The sequence below is a fragment of the Lissotriton helveticus genome, chromosome 1_1 (genome assembly GCF_964261635.1).
Source record: "Lissotriton helveticus chromosome 1_1, aLisHel1.1, whole genome shotgun sequence".
Lineage (NCBI taxonomy): Eukaryota > Metazoa > Chordata > Amphibia > Caudata > Salamandridae > Lissotriton > Lissotriton helveticus.
Window position 1 is genome coordinate 1,503,245,450 of NC_136057.1, and position 23,155 is coordinate 1,503,268,604.

The following is a 23,155-nucleotide window of genomic DNA, read 5'->3' on the forward strand; positions in this document are numbered from 1 at the left end:
CTATCATAGAGAAAAGAAAGAGCTGAACAATTATTCATGCTATGTTGAATTGTTTTAGCAATATTTGTACATGAGGACAATTTTTCCTTTTTTTTCCCCACTCCCACATGCTCCCCACCCTATGCTTAAACTCAAAACCAGTATTTTCTGAAATGTTCCTAACCAGTGTGACCCCCCGCCATCCCACCCAATCCACCCTCCCACCCTGGGGAACCCTCCCTCAATACCAGAGGTATATCTACTACCTCTATTTCGGACTCTCGCTCTACCTAGGCAGTGATTTTAAGTTTTGTTTTTTGGGTGTGTTTTTAGTTTGATCTGATCAATCAGGGAACTAACTTCATGTGGGTACTTAAAATTGTGCATCTTATTGTCCCACATCACTTTAAGAAAGGCAGGGAAGCATAGGTTTGCTGTAGCACCCAGACTCCTCAACTCAGGGATATACTTCCCCAACTCCCACTGCCTATCTTGTGTGGTGCGGGAAATGTCGGATCTCACCCGGAAGGGCCAGTCCCCCTTCCGGGTGAGATCAGACATTCTCACTTCCCCCGCTACGGAGATCGACCTCCGGCCTTCCGTCCCTTCACGCACTGCCACACCCAGGTAATGCTGCTAGCTGCTTAACTCTACCACGATCGAGCGAGAGCCCACGCCCGATTCAACGTTGAGTGAAAATTCTATGGAGCAGTTCCTCCAAGACTTAGATCTTCCCTCTCTCCAGCTCCAAGAAAAAATAAATCTGAGTCGTCCCATAACTTCGGAAGAAATTCTCCAAGTAATAAGTATGTTAAAAAAGGGGAAAGCTGCAGGCCCTGACTATCCCAAATTAGATTTATGTCATCTTAAAAGAGGACTTAGTCCTGTTTTTGCTTCAACTATTCAACTCTGCTTACATATCCGGTCAAGATCTTCCGAAATCTTGGGATGAGGCTAAGATAATGATACTTTTCAAACCAGAAAAGAACCCAAGAGTCTGTGAATCTTACAGGCCTATCTCCTTGTTAAATACTGATCATAAACTTTATACCCAGATTATAACTAAACGTCTGGGCAAGGAGATGGGTCTTTTGATACACAATGACCAGAAGGGTTTTATGAAGAGGAGGCAGCTGTGGGTCGTAAATAGTCAGGGCTCGAGAAAAGACTGGAGCGTCACCCTGCAAAGATGGCCGCCAACTAATGGCACCACCAAGAAGTGTAGAGCGCTTTATTCTCCCTCCACATCAAACAGCATGAATCGCTGCGGTGGAACGGGGAGTCAGGGCCAGTACAAGTGACAAGAACAATTTAAAATTACGTGGTTTAAAAAACACTTGCAGCGAAAATCACAATGTTTACACCCAAGCGCTAGCGCAGACATAATAGAGGTTCCAATTTAGAATTTAGAATCACGGGCAGAGCAGAAAAATAATAACAAGACACAGGCAGAACAACAGTGGGCACAAACAACGCAAGGGGCGCAGAACAGCAAACCCAGAATCCTTAGGGCGCAGGAGCAGCGTCAGACAGGCGGGAGTGGCGGTGCTGGAGACACACGGGGGGCGTGCGGTGCGTGGAGCGGCCGGCCCTGCGAGCATGGTCAAAGGTCACAGCTCACCACCCCGCGGTCTCCTCCATATATGGCCAAGTTGGAGGGAGGAGCAGCTGGGAGGCGGGAGCAGGGCGGCGAATGGGCGTCGGGGAAGTGGGTCGAGAAGAAAGAAGGGGCGGGGCCGCCGGGGAGCAGCAGCGGGGGGCGAGGGGGCACAAGGCAGGAAACAATCACGCGCAGAGCAGAAAAATAAAAACAAGATACAGGCAGAACAACAGTGGGCACAAACAACGCAAGGGGCACAGAACAGCAAACCCCGAATCCTTAGGGTGCAGGTGCAGCGTCAGACAGGCGGGAGCGGCGGTGCTGGAGACACAAGGGGGACGTGCGGTGCGTGGAGCGGCCGGCCCTGCGAGTAGGGTCAAGGTCACCACAATGGGACACACAAAGATGACCCAATACCCAATCTGGTATGTACCTAAAGTACATGGAGTCCATTTTATAGTGAAAGCTGATAGACAGGGGCCCTAAATAGCAGGGTCCCAGGCTTACTAAGTGGAAAACCAGCAAAACACTAGGCAAAAAGTTGGGGTAACCATATAGTTAGATATCCACCTTCCTACAGCCTTCACCACCAAACTCTGAGGTGAAGGATGAGAAGAAAGAACCTCAGGGTCCCCTGGAGCAGGCCTATACCTCCTGGACACAGATCTAAAAACTGCAGGAGCAGAAAGAGAATTGCGCCAAACCTCAAATATCAGTTCCATCAGTGCATCAGTGAAGGGTAATAGAGGCTCAACCACAGAGGACGGACAATGAAGTACCTCTGTAAGCAGATTAGGCTTGTATTCAGCCATAGGGAGCTATAAATCCAAAAGTTTGGCTGCCTTCTTGATTACATGATAAGGAGCAACTTCCTTTGAAGGAGAAGCTTTCTAAGACGCAAAATCCCCTTCCGGAGAAGTGTCTAGTTCACTCGCCTCACACAAGTCTTCAAATAAGTCCTCAGATTCATACATTTCACATTCCCCCATGTCACCAGCCTGGTATTGCTCTTCCTCACTCAACCTCTGCGCTTCTCTCCTCGAGCGCATTTTCGGCTGCGGCGTCGGTGGCGCCATATGTGGCGTCGACGGCTCCGGGAGCAGCGTCAAGGGCGCATCCGTAACAACAACCTGCATCGAACGAATCCGTGAAGAAGGCACGCCAGATGGAGCCGGGGATTGCCCATCCCGCATCAACATCCTTGGCACCGGAAATTGCCATGACGGTGCCACCAGCATATATGGCACAGAGGGGGCCTGAGGGTAATGTTGAGGCACACCCAAATTAAAAGCCAATAGACCTATGGGACTAGAGGGTGCGAGGCCCTGGCAAACACGTCATACATTGCATTAAAAAAATGGGATGGATCTGAACCCGAAGCCTGGAACGGAGGATACTGTGCAGGTTGGACTTCAGATCGAGGAACCTCTGGAGTCTGAACCACTGGGGTGGAGCCGCAGGCGTCTCATCATCGATCAGATTTGATGGATCATCCGGAGCCGGAGAGCCCCCCGACTCTGATGGAGAAGGTGAGAAAAAGTCCTTTACACGACGCCAAGGAGCCGGATAAGGTGACTTCGAAGCTCTAGGCTTTGATGAACGGCGTCGAGAGTCATGTCTCCTCTTCTTCTTGTGTCTTCCTTTTGAACCATGCGAAGTTGAGGTCGCTTTCGAACCCTTTTTTCTCCATTCTTACTTTAGACATATAAAGATTAGCTTCTCTTTCCTTCAATGCCTTCGGGTTCATTTCCCTGCAGGAAGAACAGCCCTCGATGTCATGATCTGATGATAAACACCAAAGACAGTCATCATGCGGGTCCATGATCGACATATGACCTCTGCATTCCTTACAGGGCTTGAAACCCGACTTCCTCTGAGCAGAATCCGTTAGCATCAACAGCGCGGAAAAAAGGGAATGGATGTCATCACGCCGACGTGGTCCTCTTATGGCTCTGGTGACATCATGCGGAGCCACGTGCGAGGCCATGGTATTGTGATGACCTCGTCAGCGCGGAGAGCTAGGAAAAATTTCGCCGGAATGCTGGCGCAGGGGATATTCATAAGGTGAGGAATCCACAGGCAAATGTATCCATCAGAATCTGAGAGCATAGTATTTACAGTCTCAATGTCCCAATTATCAGAGAGTGTACTCTGGGTAAAGAAATCATTCAATGAAATTTTAAATGTGTGGAATTTTCAAAAGTTCAATAGGACCAAATACATCGTATGAAAACCTATCCCAAACTATACCATCCGGTACTGGAATTGCTGTAATTTTCACTAGGGACAAGTCTCTCTGTTCACGGTGTGCTGACGTATGAGGTTACAAAACCAAGTTCACAGGTTGTACTGCAGAGTGTTGTGGGAGGTAATGTCCATTCAGTAGCATGAAAAAGACATTTACTATACCAATCCATATTAACAGGAACAGGATCCCTAATGAAAACCAAGGGTACACAAAGTAAGTCTTTTTCAGCTAGAGAGAAAATCGTTGAAATTCCTCTTATTTGGAGATGGGTGGGGTTTGCTCAGGTTCACTTGGATCTGAAGAAAAGTCATTAAAGTTGGAAGTAGCCAGACAGTTCCATCTATCTTCGGTAGCTCAGAAGGGTTGTGGAACTGGCAGTTGCTTCTTGTCTTTCCATCTGAACTTCCTCCATAGTAGCGAGAGGAGATCTGCGGCTACTCAGGACCCCACATGGCCTACTGTTAAGAATCGGCCACATAGTGTGGTTTGATCAGACTAATGGAGATTCATTTTTTTTTGTGCGGCTGGCAAGAGGCGGAAGAAGTACTGTTCTCGTTGCTTCAACAGCCAGGACAGGTACAGATGTTCTATAAGATGGCCCAAATGCCTCCTTGTCCACAACCAGGCCCCCAATCTTCGGGACCCAAGCAGGTCTTGCTGGAACCGGTTTCAGTTCCCCAGTGGCGGTGCATTTTACTTGGATGTTGCTTTGTAATGTTCGGAATTCACTGAGTTCCTGTAAAACAGCCAACAATCATTCAAATCAAATGGTTTTGCATTCACCACTGTGCTGGCACAATCGAGGTCAGGTACCCACATTATTATCTCAAAAAGGATCTCATAGGGGGTAAGTACTCCTAAGGATTTTCTTGGCATGGTTTTCAGGGCCCTCTGGACCCCATATAGGTGAATGACCCAACTACCGCCTGCACCTAATACCCTTGTTGTTAAAGGGTGCTCTAAGTCCCAGTTTTTTCCTCTCCACCACCGAATTTCCCTTGGTATGGTAGGAGGAGGAGTACCACAAGGCCACGCCCATACTTTCCATGGCTTTCTTATAAGCCCCTGAGCTAAACGCAGGGCCACGGTTGGAGTGTAACTGCCAAATGCGTATGTCCTGATGAAGACTCTCAAATCCTTTCTAGCAGGTCAGGCATCAGCCGATCGCCGAGGCCAAACCCATAGGAATCTAGAGTATGAATCCACTTCCACCAAGATATACTTGTAGACCCATCTGAATTTAGGGGGCCGCAGTGGTCCAAATAGACAAAAGCGAGTGGTCTGTCTGAAATAAGTAGTGATGTTTGCAGTGGTCATGCAATGGTCGAACGTTTCATCTGCTGACAGATGTCACATTTTAGCACATGGCCTGTTTAGACAAACCTGACCAACAATATCGTTGCTTCAACAATGAAAGTGTTGCAGAAACTCCTGCATGTGCTGAGCCCAGACCCTTGTGTGCAGCTAGAATTAAACCTAATCTGTGATCCATGCTTGGTATGACTATCCCCCACTCCTGGAATTTGAGCATACAGTGTATTTTGCTCATCTAATTTATGGGAATACTTGAGTGGAAAGCCCTTTGGCACGGCAGAGCCGTTTTTCGAGGCGTTGACAGCTATCAATATGTCTCCGTCTACCCTCGTACTAGAACAATTGATAGCAGCAACTCGCACATGTATGACAACACGTTGATGACTCAAGGTGTGAATAACTTGAAACCCCTGGCGGGTATGCTTTCAGCTTTGCCACTTGTTCCCATAACAATTTATGTTTAATTGTGCAACCCTTAGAATCTCTAAACCCATTCTGGCCCCAGTAATGAAGATATTAATTATAAGACTGTACACAGTAAAACAAATCGCACACTATCAGCATGGGGAATTCCCAATCCGTATACTGTAGTGCTAGTATCAGGGCTTTCGGGTCTGCCAGCTTTGCTGTATAATCTCCTAGAAAATGGCATAGTCTTATTGCTGGGATGGAATTTACCATCGCACATATGTCCCTTCACTACAGCACATGCTGCGCTATACTGTTGTTTACTTCCAATGGATGGCAAAGCAGAGCCGTCATTGTAAATTACGTACTCATGTTTTTCCAGAGGTAAGCTTTTATTCGGGAGAGGGTATTCTTGTTTGTACTGCAGGAACGCTTGTGTTTTTAATGTAGAATCGTACTTGTAATCTACATTTGTTGAAGTGAGAGAATTAGCCCATTGGATCCAATGCAGGTGCAGTGCTTTTGCATTTGAAATGGTCGCTTTTGTAACCGCTTCTAAAGTTGATACCGGGGCTACAACGATAATGTGTTTCCACTGTGCAAGTGCTCTTTCTCTCACTACAGCAGTCTGTACCAGTATTTATTTCTGTTGCTGCAAATCACATTTCAGCATTTGTTTATAAAGTGATTTGTATGTTATTGGGACTGTCTCACCTTCATTGAAAGTGATTTATGTATATCCGGATAAACCCAGGACTACCCAGATCACCAAGTTGGTAGTAGTCACACATGCATGCAAATGTTTTGATGCTATCATGTCAGCCTGAACTGAACAGAGAGTATCTGTGTGTTGCTGTGTCCACAAATGTGCTGTGAAATCAGGTCTGATTAGGTCGTACAAATGTTTTAATCTTTCAGCGTAAACTAGAATGTATGTTCTGCCAAAATGTAGGAATCCTAAAATGGATTGAAAACCCTTCAGAGACTCCGGAGGTTGATAGCAGTACGTACTTCACAGGATGTTCAGCGTCATTGCCAAGATTCAAACCCAGTTCCCCAGATTCAAGGTCTAACGCCCTAGCCGTTAGGCCAACCCCTTTCCTCTCTAACTTTTCTTGAGATATCCCCCTCTATTTGTAATGTAATTTCGTACAGCCTATGTGGGACACTAACTCTCGTATCAGGTGTTTCCACCGTGATGTGTTCATTCAATACTGCTGTCACCAGAAAATCCTTCAGGTTCTGGCAAGCTAATGTTACTTCTGCCGCGCTGTCTAGCATTGTTAGAGCCAATTCAGAAGCTGAGTCCTCAGTAACCTGGGCATGTCTAATTTTTAAGTCAGCTACTTTCTTCTTTGTTAATTGAGGTTTTGCTTTAGGTTGTTCTTCCTGTTTGATAATGTAACCTGAATTACGATGTGTTTCCCTTTTTGTCTTTAGTCGATCTTCTGTCTTTTGTTCCGATCGCCCGTCCCTCTCCGAGTTTTTTGATAAACTCTGAAAGGATAAAAAAAAATGTGTATCAGTATCCTGATACCTATCAGGTGTCCTAATGTTATCATGACGCCAAAGGTTATACTTCTTTGCAGAAAACTCCTGTTGGGGAGACCTACCCCTTCATCGTGAATTATTTTCTGTATTGTTATTTTTAGATTGTTTGTTATTCCATTTCTTTTTAGAAGAAAAGGGTGTTTGCTTCGAGGTATCCTTGTCGGGACTACCTTTTGTGGCTTACCTGGTTTGGCTCCTAAACTATCTCTACCTAATGCAGTATAGGTTTCTTCGATCATTTTTGTTAATTCCTGCTCCTTATTTATAGAAGTTAATTCCCTTAAGCGATGGTGTATAGCCACTGCTGCTGCCTCCCCTTTTATGTTGCTCAGCATTGCAGAGACTTGGGCAAAATGACCCATCAGTTTCATTCACAAGTCCAGGGCAGGAACTCATTCTGTATCAGTTTCAATACCTCTGGAACGACTGCTGTGGGACGGGTGCCGTGTATTCTGATGTAAACAGCAGCAACGATTGTTCCCCAAGTGGTACAATCTTCAATCAAGGGAACCATCCCCAATGGCAAGCTGAGGGGCCCTGCTCATGCATGTGCACCCTCTCACACAAAACCCAGCACCCTGCCTTCACCGAAGCCCATCTCGACATCTTGTGTGGATTGTGTTTGCCAAGGCTTGTTGGGTCCAATCCGGATACCGACACCACAGTCAACTAGATCCTTTGTGGGACAGCTCGAATCCAGCTCCTGGTCCTCGTCGACGCCTCCTGGTCCTCATGGCTGAAGAGACAAGCTTCACCTTTTCACCTGAAATCAACTGACATAGCCTGGTTCCTTCCTGGTCACTGGCAAGTGACCCAGACTCGGTCCCTTCTGCTTTCAGGTTCTTCAGATCTTCGAACCACCCTTGGATCCACCCGGACACTTTTCCTCTGGTCGCCTGCAGCACTTCTTTGCAGATCTCTGTTGAAATTGATGACGAAACCCGACACCAAAAGACACCTATGCACCTGGCTTACGTGGGTGAGGTAACACGAGAACTCTGATAGTCTTAAGGGTCTTGGCCCTCCTAGTGTCTAAGTCTAAAAGGGTTCCATCGTAGTTCTAGTAGAAGTGTCCTTAAATTGTAACTTTGTAACTTGTTTGTTTCCCATAAAAAGTCAATGGTAACTCACAGCTGTGTTTAGACACTGCACGCGTCTCCCGTGGGCCTCCTACTTCCTAACCTTTGGTTGTTTAGAGTAGCCCCAGCAATTCCCCAGGCCTGCTTTCTATCTCAGACCTGGTTCTTATACCACTGTTTTAGTATATGGTTTGTGAGGCGACTAGGGCAAAACGTATACTGTGCAACTTATCGTATGCCAATTAAGATTCTTGTATTGTACTTTTACCTCTGACCTCAAAGAGTGCAGAGGGGTTGTGTTTAGAATAAATACATATATATTTGATATATACCTTGTGTGGTGTACTTTTATTTGGTATTCAAGGGATTATAAATGGTAAAACAACTGGCTTAATGTGCTCTCTGAAGTCTTAGCCTGATGACGGCTGGTCCATGCTACCACTAGGATAGCTTTCTATAAGGTTGAGTTTACAACCACCATCAATAAGGTCGATTAGACTGGTGCAAGGTGCTCACTAGAACTAGTGGACATCATATGCCAGGCTAACTTCTCACACTTACTGCGGGCAAACACGGTCTGTAGGTCCAGCATTACCTTGCATTTGGGAGGTGGGAATGACCATCCAACAATTCAAGTAATGATAGATAAAAAAAAAACCCTTGCCAGATAAAAGCAGCTGCGTATAACATTCATGCTCAAAAGTTATGAATGCTGATTTCAGGGGGAATAAGCCTGGGCATTGCTAAAGATTTATATCACACGTTAGTTTAAAGAAACCCCTATGTTTGATAAAGATCAAAATGTGGATGTAACTATTTTATAATCTTAAGACACACAACCAGTCTCCATTATGAAGTTCTTGGCTTTGGAAGAATTGCTTGCAGATATGAGATCAAATAATTAGCAACAAATTCCTGTTTTGATCATACCTTTTCACTAACAAGTAGCAGATGCAGATACCTCTGTTCTTCAGTTATTTTTTATGCACTCAAACAGGCTCTTTGTAATGCAAGATTACTCTTCCATACCAGATGGCACAAGGTTGGTGGAGAACTGCAGAATTTATATTGTATCTATTTTGCACAGTATACAATACCTACATACGGTAGGCTATCCTCTCCAAGATGAAAATGGTTGTAAATCATCCCTCCAAGAGACCTGCTGGTTTGTTAAAACCTCATGACGAAGTCAGAACATTGTATGGATGTTATCAATAATGTAAGATCCAAAGATCAGAGACCGAGAACAAGGAGTCAAGAATCTTGTATTGAATTGAAGGTATTTCAGAGGTTTAAGACACAGACAAGATGAGTGTTTCATAAATGGGAATAGCTGAGTATGGACAGGACTGTGGTGTTCTCTGCAATACTAATCACAGCTCTAAGAATGTCTTTGAAAGCTTATTTCTTTCCTCAGAGAGATGTTCCAGAACATGGTATGTAAATTCTCAATGTGGAGCAGATATGATACAACTCTGACAGCGCCAGAGGATTGCCACATCTTTTTTATCCTCTATATTAATTCATCTGTCTAATTTTTTCTTAACGGTGTTGATCACACTGAACTACAAGCATTATACCTCTTCCTGATCAGTTTGATCATCAAATGCAGCAACTATGCCCGGCGAGCAGACGAGTGGCAGTGGTGCTAGTGGGCGGAACAAGCTGTGGATTGGCAGCAGTGGGGAGCATTCAGTGTTGTCGGCGTGCCATAGGCAGTTGAGAGGCAAGTCCAGGCTAAGCTTGTGTTCGCAACCCCTGCGCAATCACAATGTAAGTTTTAACAGCCAGACTGTCAAGCTGGTAAAATCAGGCAAGGTTCTCTTCTACCTGGAGAATCCAATTGTAATTAAGAGTGGTATCCTGCTCAGGGAAACCACTCAAGCGATCTTCTTATTGTGAGAAGTTGGCCTGGTATATGCTGTCCACTAGTTATAGTGGGCACCTTGCACCAGTCCAAACAACCCTTATTGAAGAATAGGTTTAAGACAACCTTTATTGAAAGCTATCCTAGTGGTAGCTATTGAGAGCAGTCTTCAGGCTAAGTCTTGAAGGAGTGTAAAGCAGCCTGGATTACCAGATTATAACCTCCTGAATGACCAAATGAAAGGAGAACCACACAAGGTTTATATAAAATGTATGGATTTATTAATAAACATTCTCTACTAACCTCTTTATGAGATTAGAGAGCAAGATACACAATATCAACACACTAGAACATAAATAGCACAATATACAATGGGCCCCAGGGGGAGACCAACCCATATATTAAGAAAGTGGTATAAGAACCACAACTTGACTAGACACAGTGCCTAGAGCACGTAGAATCGCTGCGACAGCAATGAACTACTCAAGGTAGTGACACAGGGGACCCACGGGGGTCGGGTGCTGTGTGAAAACACAGCTGCGAGCTCTGTACAATCATATGGGAAGGTTGCGGTTAGTATTTTAAAGATTAGGGACACTGCGGAGAGAACTTTGATCAAACCCTTTTAGACTTAGAAGGTTCTAAGGCCAGCACCCATGTGAGCACCAGAGTGTTTGTGCTACCTCACCCAGGGAAGCCGGGTGTAGAGGTGCCAAATGGTGTCGGAAATCATTGCTGTTTTCAATGGCGAGTTGCTGCAAAGTGCTGCTGCCGTGGAAAGGAAAACTGTCCGGTATGATCCAAGCCTGGATCGGAGCAGTGAAGAACCTGAAAGCAGAAGGGACAGAGTCGGGGTCACTTCAGGGTGACCAGGGGCACGATAGACCAATGCCCACCAACGTTGGGTGTTTCAGGTACGATGACGTGAAGCTTCACTCCGCTGCCACGGGGACCAGGAAACGTCGACGATGACCAGAGTCCGCAGGCAAGCTGTCCCACGAAGGATGTCGAGTGCTATGGGGTCGGTGACCAGATCGGAGACCAACAAGCCTTGGCAACAGCAACCCACGCGGTGAGAGTAAAAAGGCTTCGGTGTGGACAAGCAAGGTCCTGGTGACTCCCCAAGCGATTGAGAGTCATGGCATGTCTGAAGCAACCAGGTAAGCCCGTTCAAAGTTACAGTACCCTTCTCAGGGACCCACAAGTCGACAGGCAATGGACCGCAGAGGGACCTCAAGAGGAATCACTAAATACCAGCCCATGGCCCACTCGTGGAGTGTAGGCCAGTAATCTTCGGTGGAATCACTGCTCGGGGTCTGGACTACAAGTAGCCCAAAGCACAGCCTCAGGGATCGCCAAGAAGCATATGCTGCTGCAAATGGACACGGTGTCCAGGGTTCGGGTTGCACGGTCCCCAGGAGGGCTTTGGATCTCAGGTTTGCTGAGAGCACGGATCGGCCTCGGAGAAGCTTGGAAACCCACCTCCTGTGTTGCAAAGTTTTCTGAGTCCTTCGGGAGCTGCGTAGTTGCAAACCAGACAGATGCGTCTTCGGTGCCTGCCTTGCAGGGGAGTAACTCCTTTACTCCAAGGGAGATTCTTCGGTCATCCAACGAAGTGTAGATAGTTGAAGTTCTGGGATTCTGTAGCAGAGTTTCATCCAGGTAAATCTAAAGTCCTGTAGTCAGGGGTTCCTACTTTATACCCAAGGATGGGGTGGGACAAACTCTGGGGACCCACCTATGGGAGGGTTAGGACAGAGGGGTGGTTACACCCATGTCCTTTGTCCAGTTTTGCGCCAGAGTAGGGGCTGAGTGCCCCTGCAACCAGTTTGAGCTGGACTATGCACAGGGACACCAAATGTGCCCCCAGTGCAGACATCAAAGCACTCTTGGAGTGCACCAACCCAGCCCCAATACACTAAAGCCTGTCTGGGAGGTGGTCACACCTCGCTGTGACAGGAAACCTATTGTCCAGCCTCCCCTGCCAGAGTTTCGTCAAGCAGCAGGAGGGCAGACGCGTGTCTGTGGCTGGCAGCATCCATTTTGTGATGCCAGGATTCTGTGAAGCTGGTACCGGGTGTACCGGGTGTAGTCATATTTCTCCCTCTAGGAGGCTGGATCCATACCTTTCCCACCAGGACTGGCGGGGAGGTATGATTCCAAGGTGTTTGACACCAAACACAACATGTTTCCTTGCAGCCATATCAAAGATAGCAATTACAGCGAGGTCATAATGCACTTAAGAGTATATGGTTGGCTGCATCACAGAACAACCCCGGAGAATAGATTCAAAAGGCTGCTGAGGGGCCCTGCTCATGCATGGCCACCCTCTCATACAAAACCCAGCACCCTGCCTTCAAGATTGATAAGGCCTGCCATAGAGGTGACTTATATGTGTAGTGATATAAGGTAGATATAGGGAACCTATATCTAAGTAAGGGGTGCATACCCCCCTTACACAGGCTGCTGCAGCAGACCTGTTGTGTCATTTCGAATGGTCTCTTAGGGGTGGCATAATACATGCTGCAGCCACTGAGGGGCCTCTGGGGTACCTATGCCCTGGGTATATAGGATACCATATACTAGGGACTTCAAAGGGTACCCCAGAATCTAATCTGTGGTGTACTTAAGGTACATGCAATCGTTTAAGAGAGGAAGCAGTAGGCTGGGGCCCTGGACACCAGAGTCCCAGCCAGACTAAAGTCGGAAAAACAGTGTAACATGAGCAAAAAGTGGGGGTAACTATAAGAAGCAGATCCTACTCGCCTACAATTATCATGGCTGTAGTTGTGAAGTACAAGAAAAAATATCGATTTTATATTTCTTCAGTTGTCATCAATGGGTTCATTTTGAGAACTTTTGTTGACAGAGAAGTTGAAAGCTACTTAGGCACTGGTTAAGAAATCGGTGTCAAGAAATATTTTTTCTGACAGGCATATTTTCGCCTCCATAGACTAGTAATCCCAAATGTGGGGTAGCAAAATACTATGCAATAAATATAGATGCCTTTAAATTATGTATTTATCTTGTCATATTTGCTGTGCTTCAAAGCCAGAGGTCAATTATGAGGCTATGTCCTCTAAAAACTGCTGCTTATTTTTTTCCACACTTTTGTGTTTTTACAAACTCTTCTCACTTTGCAGTCAGAGAAAGAAACAAAGTGAATTATAGGACAATGTTGCTGGAGTACAGAGTGTGGAAGGAAAGTCTGATGGATTTAATTTGTTTGTAGCACAACAATATGTAAATACCTGCAAATAAACTACGCATTCAGCTGCTAGAAAAGCAAAAATAGACCAATTTATTTGTAATTCTGAAGTGTGATGGAAAGAAAGACTTTAATAGATTCAAAACAAATCAGGACACTTTACTCCGTGATACAGAAATGATAAATATTCCCTGAAACGAGATTTCCACACATTATCATTTTGGTGCAATATAGTTTTATCAGCAAACTGTATGTATGTGCAAATTTAGTAGCCATTTCAATGGAAAATGCTACCGCAAGATGCTTAAGTTACATTTAAAAAAATCGCCAGTCACAAATCCATTAACCCCTTCACCGTGGCGTGAATTCTGCCGCGGCGCAGGGGGCTAGTGGGTGGGCGCGCTTCAGGGCTCATGACGGCACCACGCAGTCATGAATCATGGGTGGCGTGTGCTCAGGACGGCATGGTGCCATCATGACTCCGCCCGCTCATTAATTTGCCCGCACAGGCGGGGAATTAGTGCAGCGTGGGCGGCGCGGCAGCGGCATGACGGCTCCACCCAGTCATGAGCACACGGCTACCGTGACTCATGACGGTGTGGAGGCGTCTTAAGCACACAGGGGGTTAAAGCTAGGTGGGACACAAATCTTTGTCGTTCTAAAAATTGAGTTATGGATCTTAAAAAATTGGGAAAAACTGCTCTAGACAAACTGAGAGAATTGCTTAATGGCAGACTGTTCTGCAGGGAAGTAACATTTTGTCAAAGAAAACTTCTTTTACTAAATGTTAGTGCTTTTTAAGAAAATAAACTGGTAGGTATGAAAATACTGTGGGGCAGATACATGGAGGAAATGCATAGGATGCACCGAAAATGGCTTGCAGTGGGATATTCTTTAGATTTCAATGTATTACAGCCACAGTAGAGGTATAGGAATGGACACATTATTAGCATGAGCGGATAATCTGTAGGATAACTGAAGCTCCTGTCTGTTCATTAGAGCTAATGCACACTTCAATTATAAATAATCTTGTAGGAAATGCTAAAAATAAACATGAGATCAGGTAATGCGTGGTAGAAAATCTAAGATAGGATTGCCTCCACGTGTAGCGGAGTTCTGAGACCATTCCCTCAACGGCTGCAATAACTACCATTTAATGAATTGGATAGGCTACCGACACAGTTGCATTAAATAAGCAGTTATTGCTGTTGTCTAACATTTAACTGGAGATACCCTGCCTAATGACAGGGAATGATACAAGCATTTGCACCTCTGAAAGATCAATGCCAGAGCACAGTGTTTAAAGCGTATAAACTGTTTGAAATCCTACACTTACCACCAACAATTACTGAGTACCAGATTCAACTGACAGCAAAGAATCAATTTAAAGTGGCACGTATTTAGAGTTGGAGAATGCAACACACTTAAAAGGCAGGTCGAACAGTAGTAGAAAAACATAAGTTAATACAATTCAAGATGTTTTTTCACTGTATGTGTTTTTTTAAGTCACGAAAAATGTATTAGATTAGAAGGGAAGAACAAGCCTTACCAGATAGGAAAAGTTTGACGGGAGAACTAATGCAATGTAGGCACACAAATGGACACAGACAAACTGGTACAGAGTCATTTCAACTGTAGCTCCTCCTTTCATTATTACACCTTGTAACCTCACTGGTAATGAGAGCTCTGCAGAACACTGCCGAAAACTGTAGAAGGCGGCTTTGAAAATTGAAAGACTGCAAATAAAGGAAAAATACAAAATAATCACTTACAGAACAAAAAGCAAAATATTTCTGTCAAGGTTTCAATGTGACCTGTCGTAAAAAAGTAGATCGTAGAGAAATCAGACAAATCCCATGATTTTTTTTCCCCATCAAAGTGCGACTCAAATCGGCACCTACTCAAAAAAATAATCAAGAATAGGGAGAGTATGTTTTTAAACGTATATGTATTCTTCATGGCTAAATCCTTAAGATATTAAGCAAAGCGTGGCCAAGTAATATGGCTGGTAATACGTTTTGGTGAGAGGCTCTGCTGTTCCCCTGACGTCCTTAGACATTCTGGGTTTCCACTGCCAACTAACGGTATTAATGGATGGTAAAAGCACGGTGTCCACTTGAGCAACCAGCAGGCTTGAAAAAGCAACATTCGGGAGGCACTGCAGACCACTGTGGATGGGACAGCCTGGTTATGGCTGCCTGCAGTAAGATGGCGGCTAGCGTTGGATGCAACAAGTGAACTTGCCAGAGCCAGTAGGCAGGTTCTCAGACATCACAGACCAACATCCTGCAGTGCCTGATTGCCAGTGGGGACTGACTGGTGGAGCCCTGGACTGGCTTGTAGCCTCACAGAGAGGGGTAGACCTGTAAAAGAAGCGGTAAAAGAAGAGAGGGGTCTATAGGAGCAGTGGCTGTAGTGTGGAGACCGGACCAACCGAAGCAGCCATAGTGGGGGGCATTTGTGCAGGAGTGAATTAGAAAAGGCAACCCAATAAACCCTTGGAAGCATGGGGATAAACTACTTAAGAGAGAAACAAGCTAGCAAGTGAGTCAATTCTGAAAAAAATATCCAAGTATAGTCTTCAATTATCAGTCCCAATCGGCCATAGGAGAGAATCAAACATGAATTAGTAAAATTCATAAAAATCAAAAATCTCAACAAAAGAAAACAAAATCAACAATGCTACAAAACAAGCACATACTAAAGAGGAGTTTAGAAAAAAGTATGACTGTATTCAACAGATGACAATTCTTAATGCTTCAGGTTTTAAGATTCCTTAACAATAATCTTGCAAAACATAATCCATTGGTTATGAACACCAAAGATTAATGTCTACAAAATTCACTCAAATTATCAGTCCTTCACACACGATGATTCAATGTGATGATGTGGATCCAGGAGTGGTCATTGTATACAGTGGGATTTGGCAATGACGTTTCGGTCTCAAAGTACAGAGTCTGCAAGATCATCCTCAGGACAATCAAATTAAAGAAATCGTAACAAAGACCAAATAAGAACTAGATTGTATTCAAACAAATGCATGGAGTTAAAAATAGTAGTTTGTGCCAGAATGAAAATTAAACATCAACCGTGATGTCATAGTGCGAGGGCAACAAGTGCTCCCACAGGGGAAAAAAAGAGTGAATATGAATGGTAGGAGAGATAAGGATAGTCTCTAGGAATATCAGGGGTTTGCATGATTATATCAAGCAATAAGAGTCCACTCATACTTCCGATGTTATAACGTAGACACTGCTTGTAGGAAGGTGGCTACCTGACTATGGTTACCCCAGATTTTTAGCCTTGTGTTTAGCTGGTTTTCGACTTAGTTGGCCTGGTTCCCTGCTAATCAGGGCCCCAGGCCATCTGCTCTCTCTGTAAAATAGATTCCATGTACCCTAGGTGCATAACTAGATTGGCTTGGGTCACCTTATCAGCCCCTGTACAGAGCACTATAGGTGCCCAGGGCATAGGTGCACCCAAGGCCTACCAGGGGCTGCAGCATATCTTTTGCCACCCCTGGCTGGCTATCAAATTGACACAACTGGCTGATCACTCAGCTGGGGCAAGGTGGTGTAATCACCCCTTGCTTAGATATAGTATACCTATATCTAAACCTATATCTGGACACATATAAACCTGTGAGCCACTCCTATGGAAGGCCTCATCAATCCTGGAGGCAGAGTGCGTGGTTTAATGTGAGATGGAGCTCTAGCATGAGCTGAGCCTGTCTGCAGCTGTCGGGAACAACTCCCTAAGCTGTTCCGGGATAATGCCATACCATATACTCTTAAGTGCATTATAATCCTCGCGGTTATATGACAACTTTGGTTTGGCTTTATCAAAACATGTCGTGTAAGGTGTCATACGATTTGGAATACTATCCCCTCGCCAGTCCTGGCGACGGGGATAGCATTCCACCCCTCTAGAGAGAGAAGACATGTTACTTTACTGAAATGCGGTTAATTTTAAAAGGAGCCTCAGATCCACAAAATGGATGCTTCTGCCACAGACACAAGTCTGACCCCCTGTAGCTGACCGAAACTCAGCCAACGAGGCCTGGACAAAGGATTTCCTGTCGCAGGGAGGTGTCACACCACCCCAGACAGGAGATAGTGGATTGTAGCAGGGAGGTTTGAAAGAAACCAGACACTGCTTGGGGCGCACAAGGCTGCCCCTTGCATAATCCGGCGAAACCGGTTCTGGGGCACTCAAGCCCCTGTCCCAGCGCGGCCTGGATCAAAGGAAAGGGGTGTACCCACCCTCTTCCTGGATCCCACCCATAGGAGGGGACCTAGCAGGTAATCCAGCCCCCTAGATTGGTATAAGAATGGGAGCAGTGCCAATGCACTTCAGATTATCCTGATGAAACATAAGAAACGAAACTCTGGACCCTTCGACATCCTACTCAATGTAGAAGACTGAAGAATCTCCCTTGTGGTAAAGGAGTGACCCCCCTGTGCAAACAGGCACCATCCAGCCCTCGACGTCTGCTTTGTTGCAGTTCCCGCCGGAACTCGAGCAACAGAGATCGACGAGATCAAGCTTGCCTGCCTTCTTACAGCCCGATCCACAGTCCCTGCAGAGCTGAGACCCGTGGAGGCGACCGGAAGCGTGGGGCACGCCATCTTGAAAAGACCACGAGACGCTGACCGTGCAGCCCACGAGTTGTGGTTCTGAAAATTCTGGATTAGCATAATCGTTCTGGACTCGAGAATTAAAACTTCGTCGAAGTATGACGAATTTGGTATCAAAAGACCGAGAATGACGAGCGCAACATGTACATATATTTTCAGCACATTCGAGTGACGATTTCGCCTCGAAATCGTCATTTGCGTTCTGAACCCTTGGCTTCCATTTATGTGTTGCCCTTTACATAGGCCTTAATCCAGCTGAATTCAATTCCACAAGGATACATACTCCTTAATCGACTTTTCTTTGACCTATGCAAGTTGGAACCATGCCCCAGGCCAAACTCGTTAGGTCAGTTCCCCTCCCAGTGGCCGAACAAGATAGCATCAAGGCTCAACAAGCCATAAAACCATTTCAGCGCGCACACCTGCCGTATCTCGCTCACATCTGTCTCCACTCCTTTTCTTCATTTTCTTTATGATGGGGAGGTGCCCGTTTTTATTGGGGGTCCAGCGATATCTGATGAAATATTGGGCCTTGCCAGGTGATTTGTTATGGGCAGCACGACATGAAATATGTACATCTCATCATGACTCTGCTTTTCTTTTGTAACCAAAACCTGTAAATGATATATTGCAAATTCGAAGAATGTTTGCCTGAAGCCGAATATGCTGTATAAAGAGAGAAGCCTGACTTTGTAAATTCGAGCAGTCTCCTGAGAATATACTCCCCGTGTGTTGTACTTCTAGGACACTTGTTACCTTGGTTGCAGCCAATAAAATCGATCCTTGACTTCACCTAGAAGACTCTGAGTTTCTGTAGGTCTGAATCAGGAAGAACTCGAGGTCTCTGGGTGTACCCTGACACCGCTGGGTTGCCGGTTCTGAGCCGGTTCTTAAAAACCCAGTACCTCAGAGTGACCCTCGAAGCTGTACACCGGGGTTTGAGAAGCCCCAACCCTGAGCCACTCTTGCACCGAAGTTCACCCCTCTACACTCGACGAGTGCTGCGTGGGGCCCTTCTGCTTTTTTTGGCTCAACGCGTTGGCCCGGTCACTTGCCAGCCGGCTTGTGGCCCCTGTGCCGACGAAACCCGAAATACGACTTGTGATTCTGGTTGCTCCAGATTTGCACCCGCTCCCCTGAAAAGGAGCCCCCACTCTGACCCTCCTGGTCCGAGTGAGAAGCAATCTTCCAGTTCCCACACTGGTACACACCTCTAGGGTCTGTGTCTAAAGTTTTGTTCTTCTAGGTTCAGCGGAAGTGTCCTAAAACTCTATTTGTGTAACTTTTACGCACCATTGACTTAACATTGGTGCATGCGTGTGCTTTCAGCACTGCACCCGAATCCCGCGGGCTTTTCCCGACTTCAGCATTGCTTGTCCCGACTACTCCCAGCGATTCCCTAGGCCCTAGGCCTAACCACTGATCGATTGGTATCTCTTATACCATTTTTTTAGTATATGGTCCGAGTGGCCCCTCGCCCTCATCCATAATTGTGCAACTTTGTATGTTATACTGTGCTTTTGATTTAACGCTTGTGCCCCTTTGTTCATAAAGAATACTGGGGATTGTTTTTAGAAATAAATACATATATTTTTATAATTTATACTTGTGTGGTGTCCTTTCATTTGGTATTACAGGACTGTGATTGGTAAAACAGCTCGCTTAACACGACCTCTTGAGTTTAGCCTTTAAGGCTGCTTAGTCTATGCTACCATTAAGATAGCTTGTCTACAAGGTTGACTTACAACCAGCCACCATAAGGGTTTGTTTGGACTGATACAAGGTGGTTCCAGAATTGGAAACATCATATATCAGGCCAACTTCTCACATTGGTGGCAGCGGTGGGATTTGAGCTTGCTGTTGTTTTACCATTGCAATCTTTTTATCAAATTGAAAGATCACATCAAGTACCTTAGGTACATATATATCAAAAGCTTAGCATATTTAAGTTCTACTGAACTTAGTAGTTGTAGATTAAAGGGATTAGCACACCCTGACTACAACTCACTAGCAAGGTACAGTAGGGAAACAATTAGTGTAGGCAGGTGCATCACTTACACCACACTAGAGTCATGTCTGGCACAGGTGAAGCTTCAAGCTCTCTACCTGTGACAGTTGACCTTACCCAGGCAACTTCCAGCTATGACAAACTTAGCCACAAAGACTTGTGTGCCTTGTGCATTGCAAGGGGGTTAAAAAGGGGCAGAAGTCCCACCAGTCATACCCTGATAGCCAATCTGGAAAAGGATGACTTAGATAAGGCAAGTGCAGCTCCCTTAGATTCAGGAGATGGAGTACAACCCCCTGAGAATGAGACCACTCCAGAGGTGGAAGAAGAAGAGGAGGACTCAGATGTAGAGGACCCTGAAAATCAGGATCAGAGGGGTAACCAGGTTGTAGTTGCCAGGCTTAGCCAGGCCAACTTAGACCTACTTGGGAATGGAAAGGACCAGCACCTCCCCAGATCCCAAAACATCATTCTCCCAGGCAACAGAAGAGTGAGATCTCCATCAGGGGACTCTCATATTTCTAGTGCCTCAAGAGAATCTCAGAGAGGAATGACTCCCTCTCAGAGGAAAGAGCATGAAGCAAGGATGAGGGCTGTCAAACTCCAGATAGAGAGGGAGGAGGTAGCCCTGGCTCAAGCCAGACTTGCTTTAGCAAGAGAACAGAAAATGTGTGGCTTAGATGCCACTGGTGGCAGCAATATTCCTAGAGAGAAACCCAGGTCCTATGATAGTAGAAACCTGACAAAGATTGTGCCCCCCTACAAGGAAGGGGATGACATCCACAAGTAGATAACTGCTCTTGAGAGAGCCTGCATGGTACAGCAGGTTCCTGAGGAACAGTGGGCAGCAATCTTATGGTACTCCTTTTCAGAGAAAGGGAGAGATAAGCTCCTCACTGTTAGACATGAGGATGCAAACAATTACAAAGTCCTGAAGAGTGTTCTGATAGATGGGTTTGGCTTAACCACTGAACAATACAGGTTAAGGTTCAGAGACACCCAGAAGACACAGACTCAGGACTGGACTGATTTTGTAAATTGTGCTACTAAGGCTCTGGAGGGTTGGCTACATGGCAGCAAAGGGCATGACTTCACAGGATTGTATAATTTGATTATGAGGGAGCAGATCCTAAGTAATTGTCAGAACCAGCTCTTACACCAGCACCTGGTGGACTCAGATTTGACCTCTCCCCAAGAATTGGGAAAGAGGGCAGATAAATGGGTCAGAACCAGGATTAGGCCTAAGAATCAGGACAGTAACCAGAAGAAGGAGTCTACCAAGCCTCAAGATAAGGGTGGGGAGAAAAGTAAAGAAAAGACTTCCCCAGGGCCCCAAAACTCCAAGAATGGGGGTGGGTCCCAAGACACTTCCTCAACTGAGAAAAAGCCTTATTGTCATGTCTGTAAACAGGTTGGGCATTACAAAACAGACAACTGTTGTCCCAAGAATGGCAATAAAGAGAATATACCTCCAAAGCCAGTTCCAACACCTCCTGTTACTGTCAGCAGTAATCCCCCAGGAGGTGGGAGCACACCCAGGAATCTGGGTGGGTTTACTTTTGGAGCCCAGGTGGACCCTGGCCTATCCAGGTCCCCATCCCCAAATGATCTTGTTTATGAGACTGGCATGGGGTTTGCCAACTTCTCTGATTGCCCAAATACCTTGAGCAAATATAGACAAGAACCCATCATCAATGGTTTGAAAGTTGAAGCTTTTAGAGACACAGGGGCTAGCATCACCATGGTGGCTGACTGTATAGTCCCCTCTAAGCAACTTTTACCTGGTGCCACATACCAGGTAACAAACATTGATGGCATCCAAACAAATCATCCCATGGCAGTAGTAAGTCTCAGCTGGGGAGGTGTCACTGGCCCAAAGAGAGTGGCAGTGTCACCAAACTTGCCTGTAGACTGCCTACTGGGTAATGATTTAGAAATCTCAGCCTGGGCTGAGGTTGAACAGGAAACCCATTCTAGAATGGTAAATTCCAATGGAAAGGTTAGTGGGGCTGTAATGGCTACAGCCCCAATTCAAGATGTCCTTCCTGAAAAGGTTGGTAGGGCTGTGCAAGACTCAGCCCCATCTTTAGCAGAAGCTCTTCCTGAACAGAATAGCAAAGCTGTTATGATAACAACAGAAACCCAAACTGAGTCCCCTCCTGAAAAGGTTGGTGGGGCTGTGATGGCCACAGCCCAAACTCAAACTGATATGTGTGTTGTGAAGCCTGAAATGATGGATAACTCCACACAAACAGAGCACAGAGGAGGACGAGAAATCTCCCCCTCACCAGACTTTAGGAAAGGATCAGCCTCCTCAGGGAACTGATCTTACCCCTGATGAAGGAACTGCCCCAGAGGTGGTTGGGCCTAGCCTGACAGAGCCTCTGATGTCAGTGGACCCTTCTCAGGTGGTGTGAGAAGTTGGCCTGGTATATGATGCTCACTAGTTCTAGTGATCACCTTTTACCATGCCAAGCAACCCTTATGGTGCAGGTTGTAAAGTCAACCTTATAGACAAGCTATCCTAGGGGTAGCATGGACTAAGCAGTCTTAGGCTAAACTGTAAAGGCATGTGAAGCAAGCTGTTTTACCATACACAATCCCTTGAATACCAAATGAAAGGACACCACACAGATATATATTGAAAATATATATAGATTTATTTCTACAAATATCCCCTATACTCTTTATGAGCACAGAAGCAAATGCGTCAAAACAAAACACAGTTTAAATATACAAAAGTTGCACGAATATGGATGAGCCCTAGGGGCCACCTAAACCATATACTAAAATAGTCGTATAAGAACCACTATGGGGAAAGTGAAGAGGCCTAGGGACTGGGGAATCGCTGGAGCTGTTCGAGACTAGCAGTGATGAAGTCGGGAAAGGCCCGCGGGACTCGGGTGCAGTGCGGAAAGTGCACGCATGCACCAATGCAATGTCAATGGTGCGTAAAAGTTACAAAGTTAGTTATTAAGGAACCTTCCGAGTGACCTAGAAGGATGAAACTTTAGACACAGACACTAGAGGTGTGTACCAGTGTGGGAACACCGGCGTTGCTGAGTTACCTCACCCACAGGAAGAGGGTGCATAGGGTCGAAGTAGTGTCGGGTTTCGTCACGCAGGTCGATGGTGCTTGGAGCTGAAGATGCTGCAGGCGGCTCGATGTGAAGAGTTCCGGTGGATCCAAGAGTGGATCTGAAGAGGTGAAGACCTGAAAGCAGAGGGGACAATGTTCAAAGTCACTAGCCAGTGA

General features: G+C 45.8%; 1 protein-coding gene across 7 annotated transcripts in view; it reads right to left on the minus strand.

Annotated features, from left to right (window-relative positions):
- Positions 1-23,155, minus strand: part of FIRRM (FIGNL1 interacting regulator of recombination and mitosis) — a 3,243,174-nt gene that overhangs the window by 1,667,562 nt on the left and 1,552,457 nt on the right. For 6 of the 7 annotated variants that reach the window (XM_078686707.1, XM_078686714.1, XM_078686725.1 and 3 more), the window contains one exon: positions 14,804-14,990. The exons of the other annotated variant lie outside the window; for it this stretch is intronic. In XM_078686707.1, coding sequence (XP_078542833.1) covers positions 14,804-14,990 — 187 coding nt within the window. The remainder of the gene's footprint in view (positions 1-14,803; positions 14,991-23,155) is intronic. 7 annotated transcript variants of the gene reach the window in all.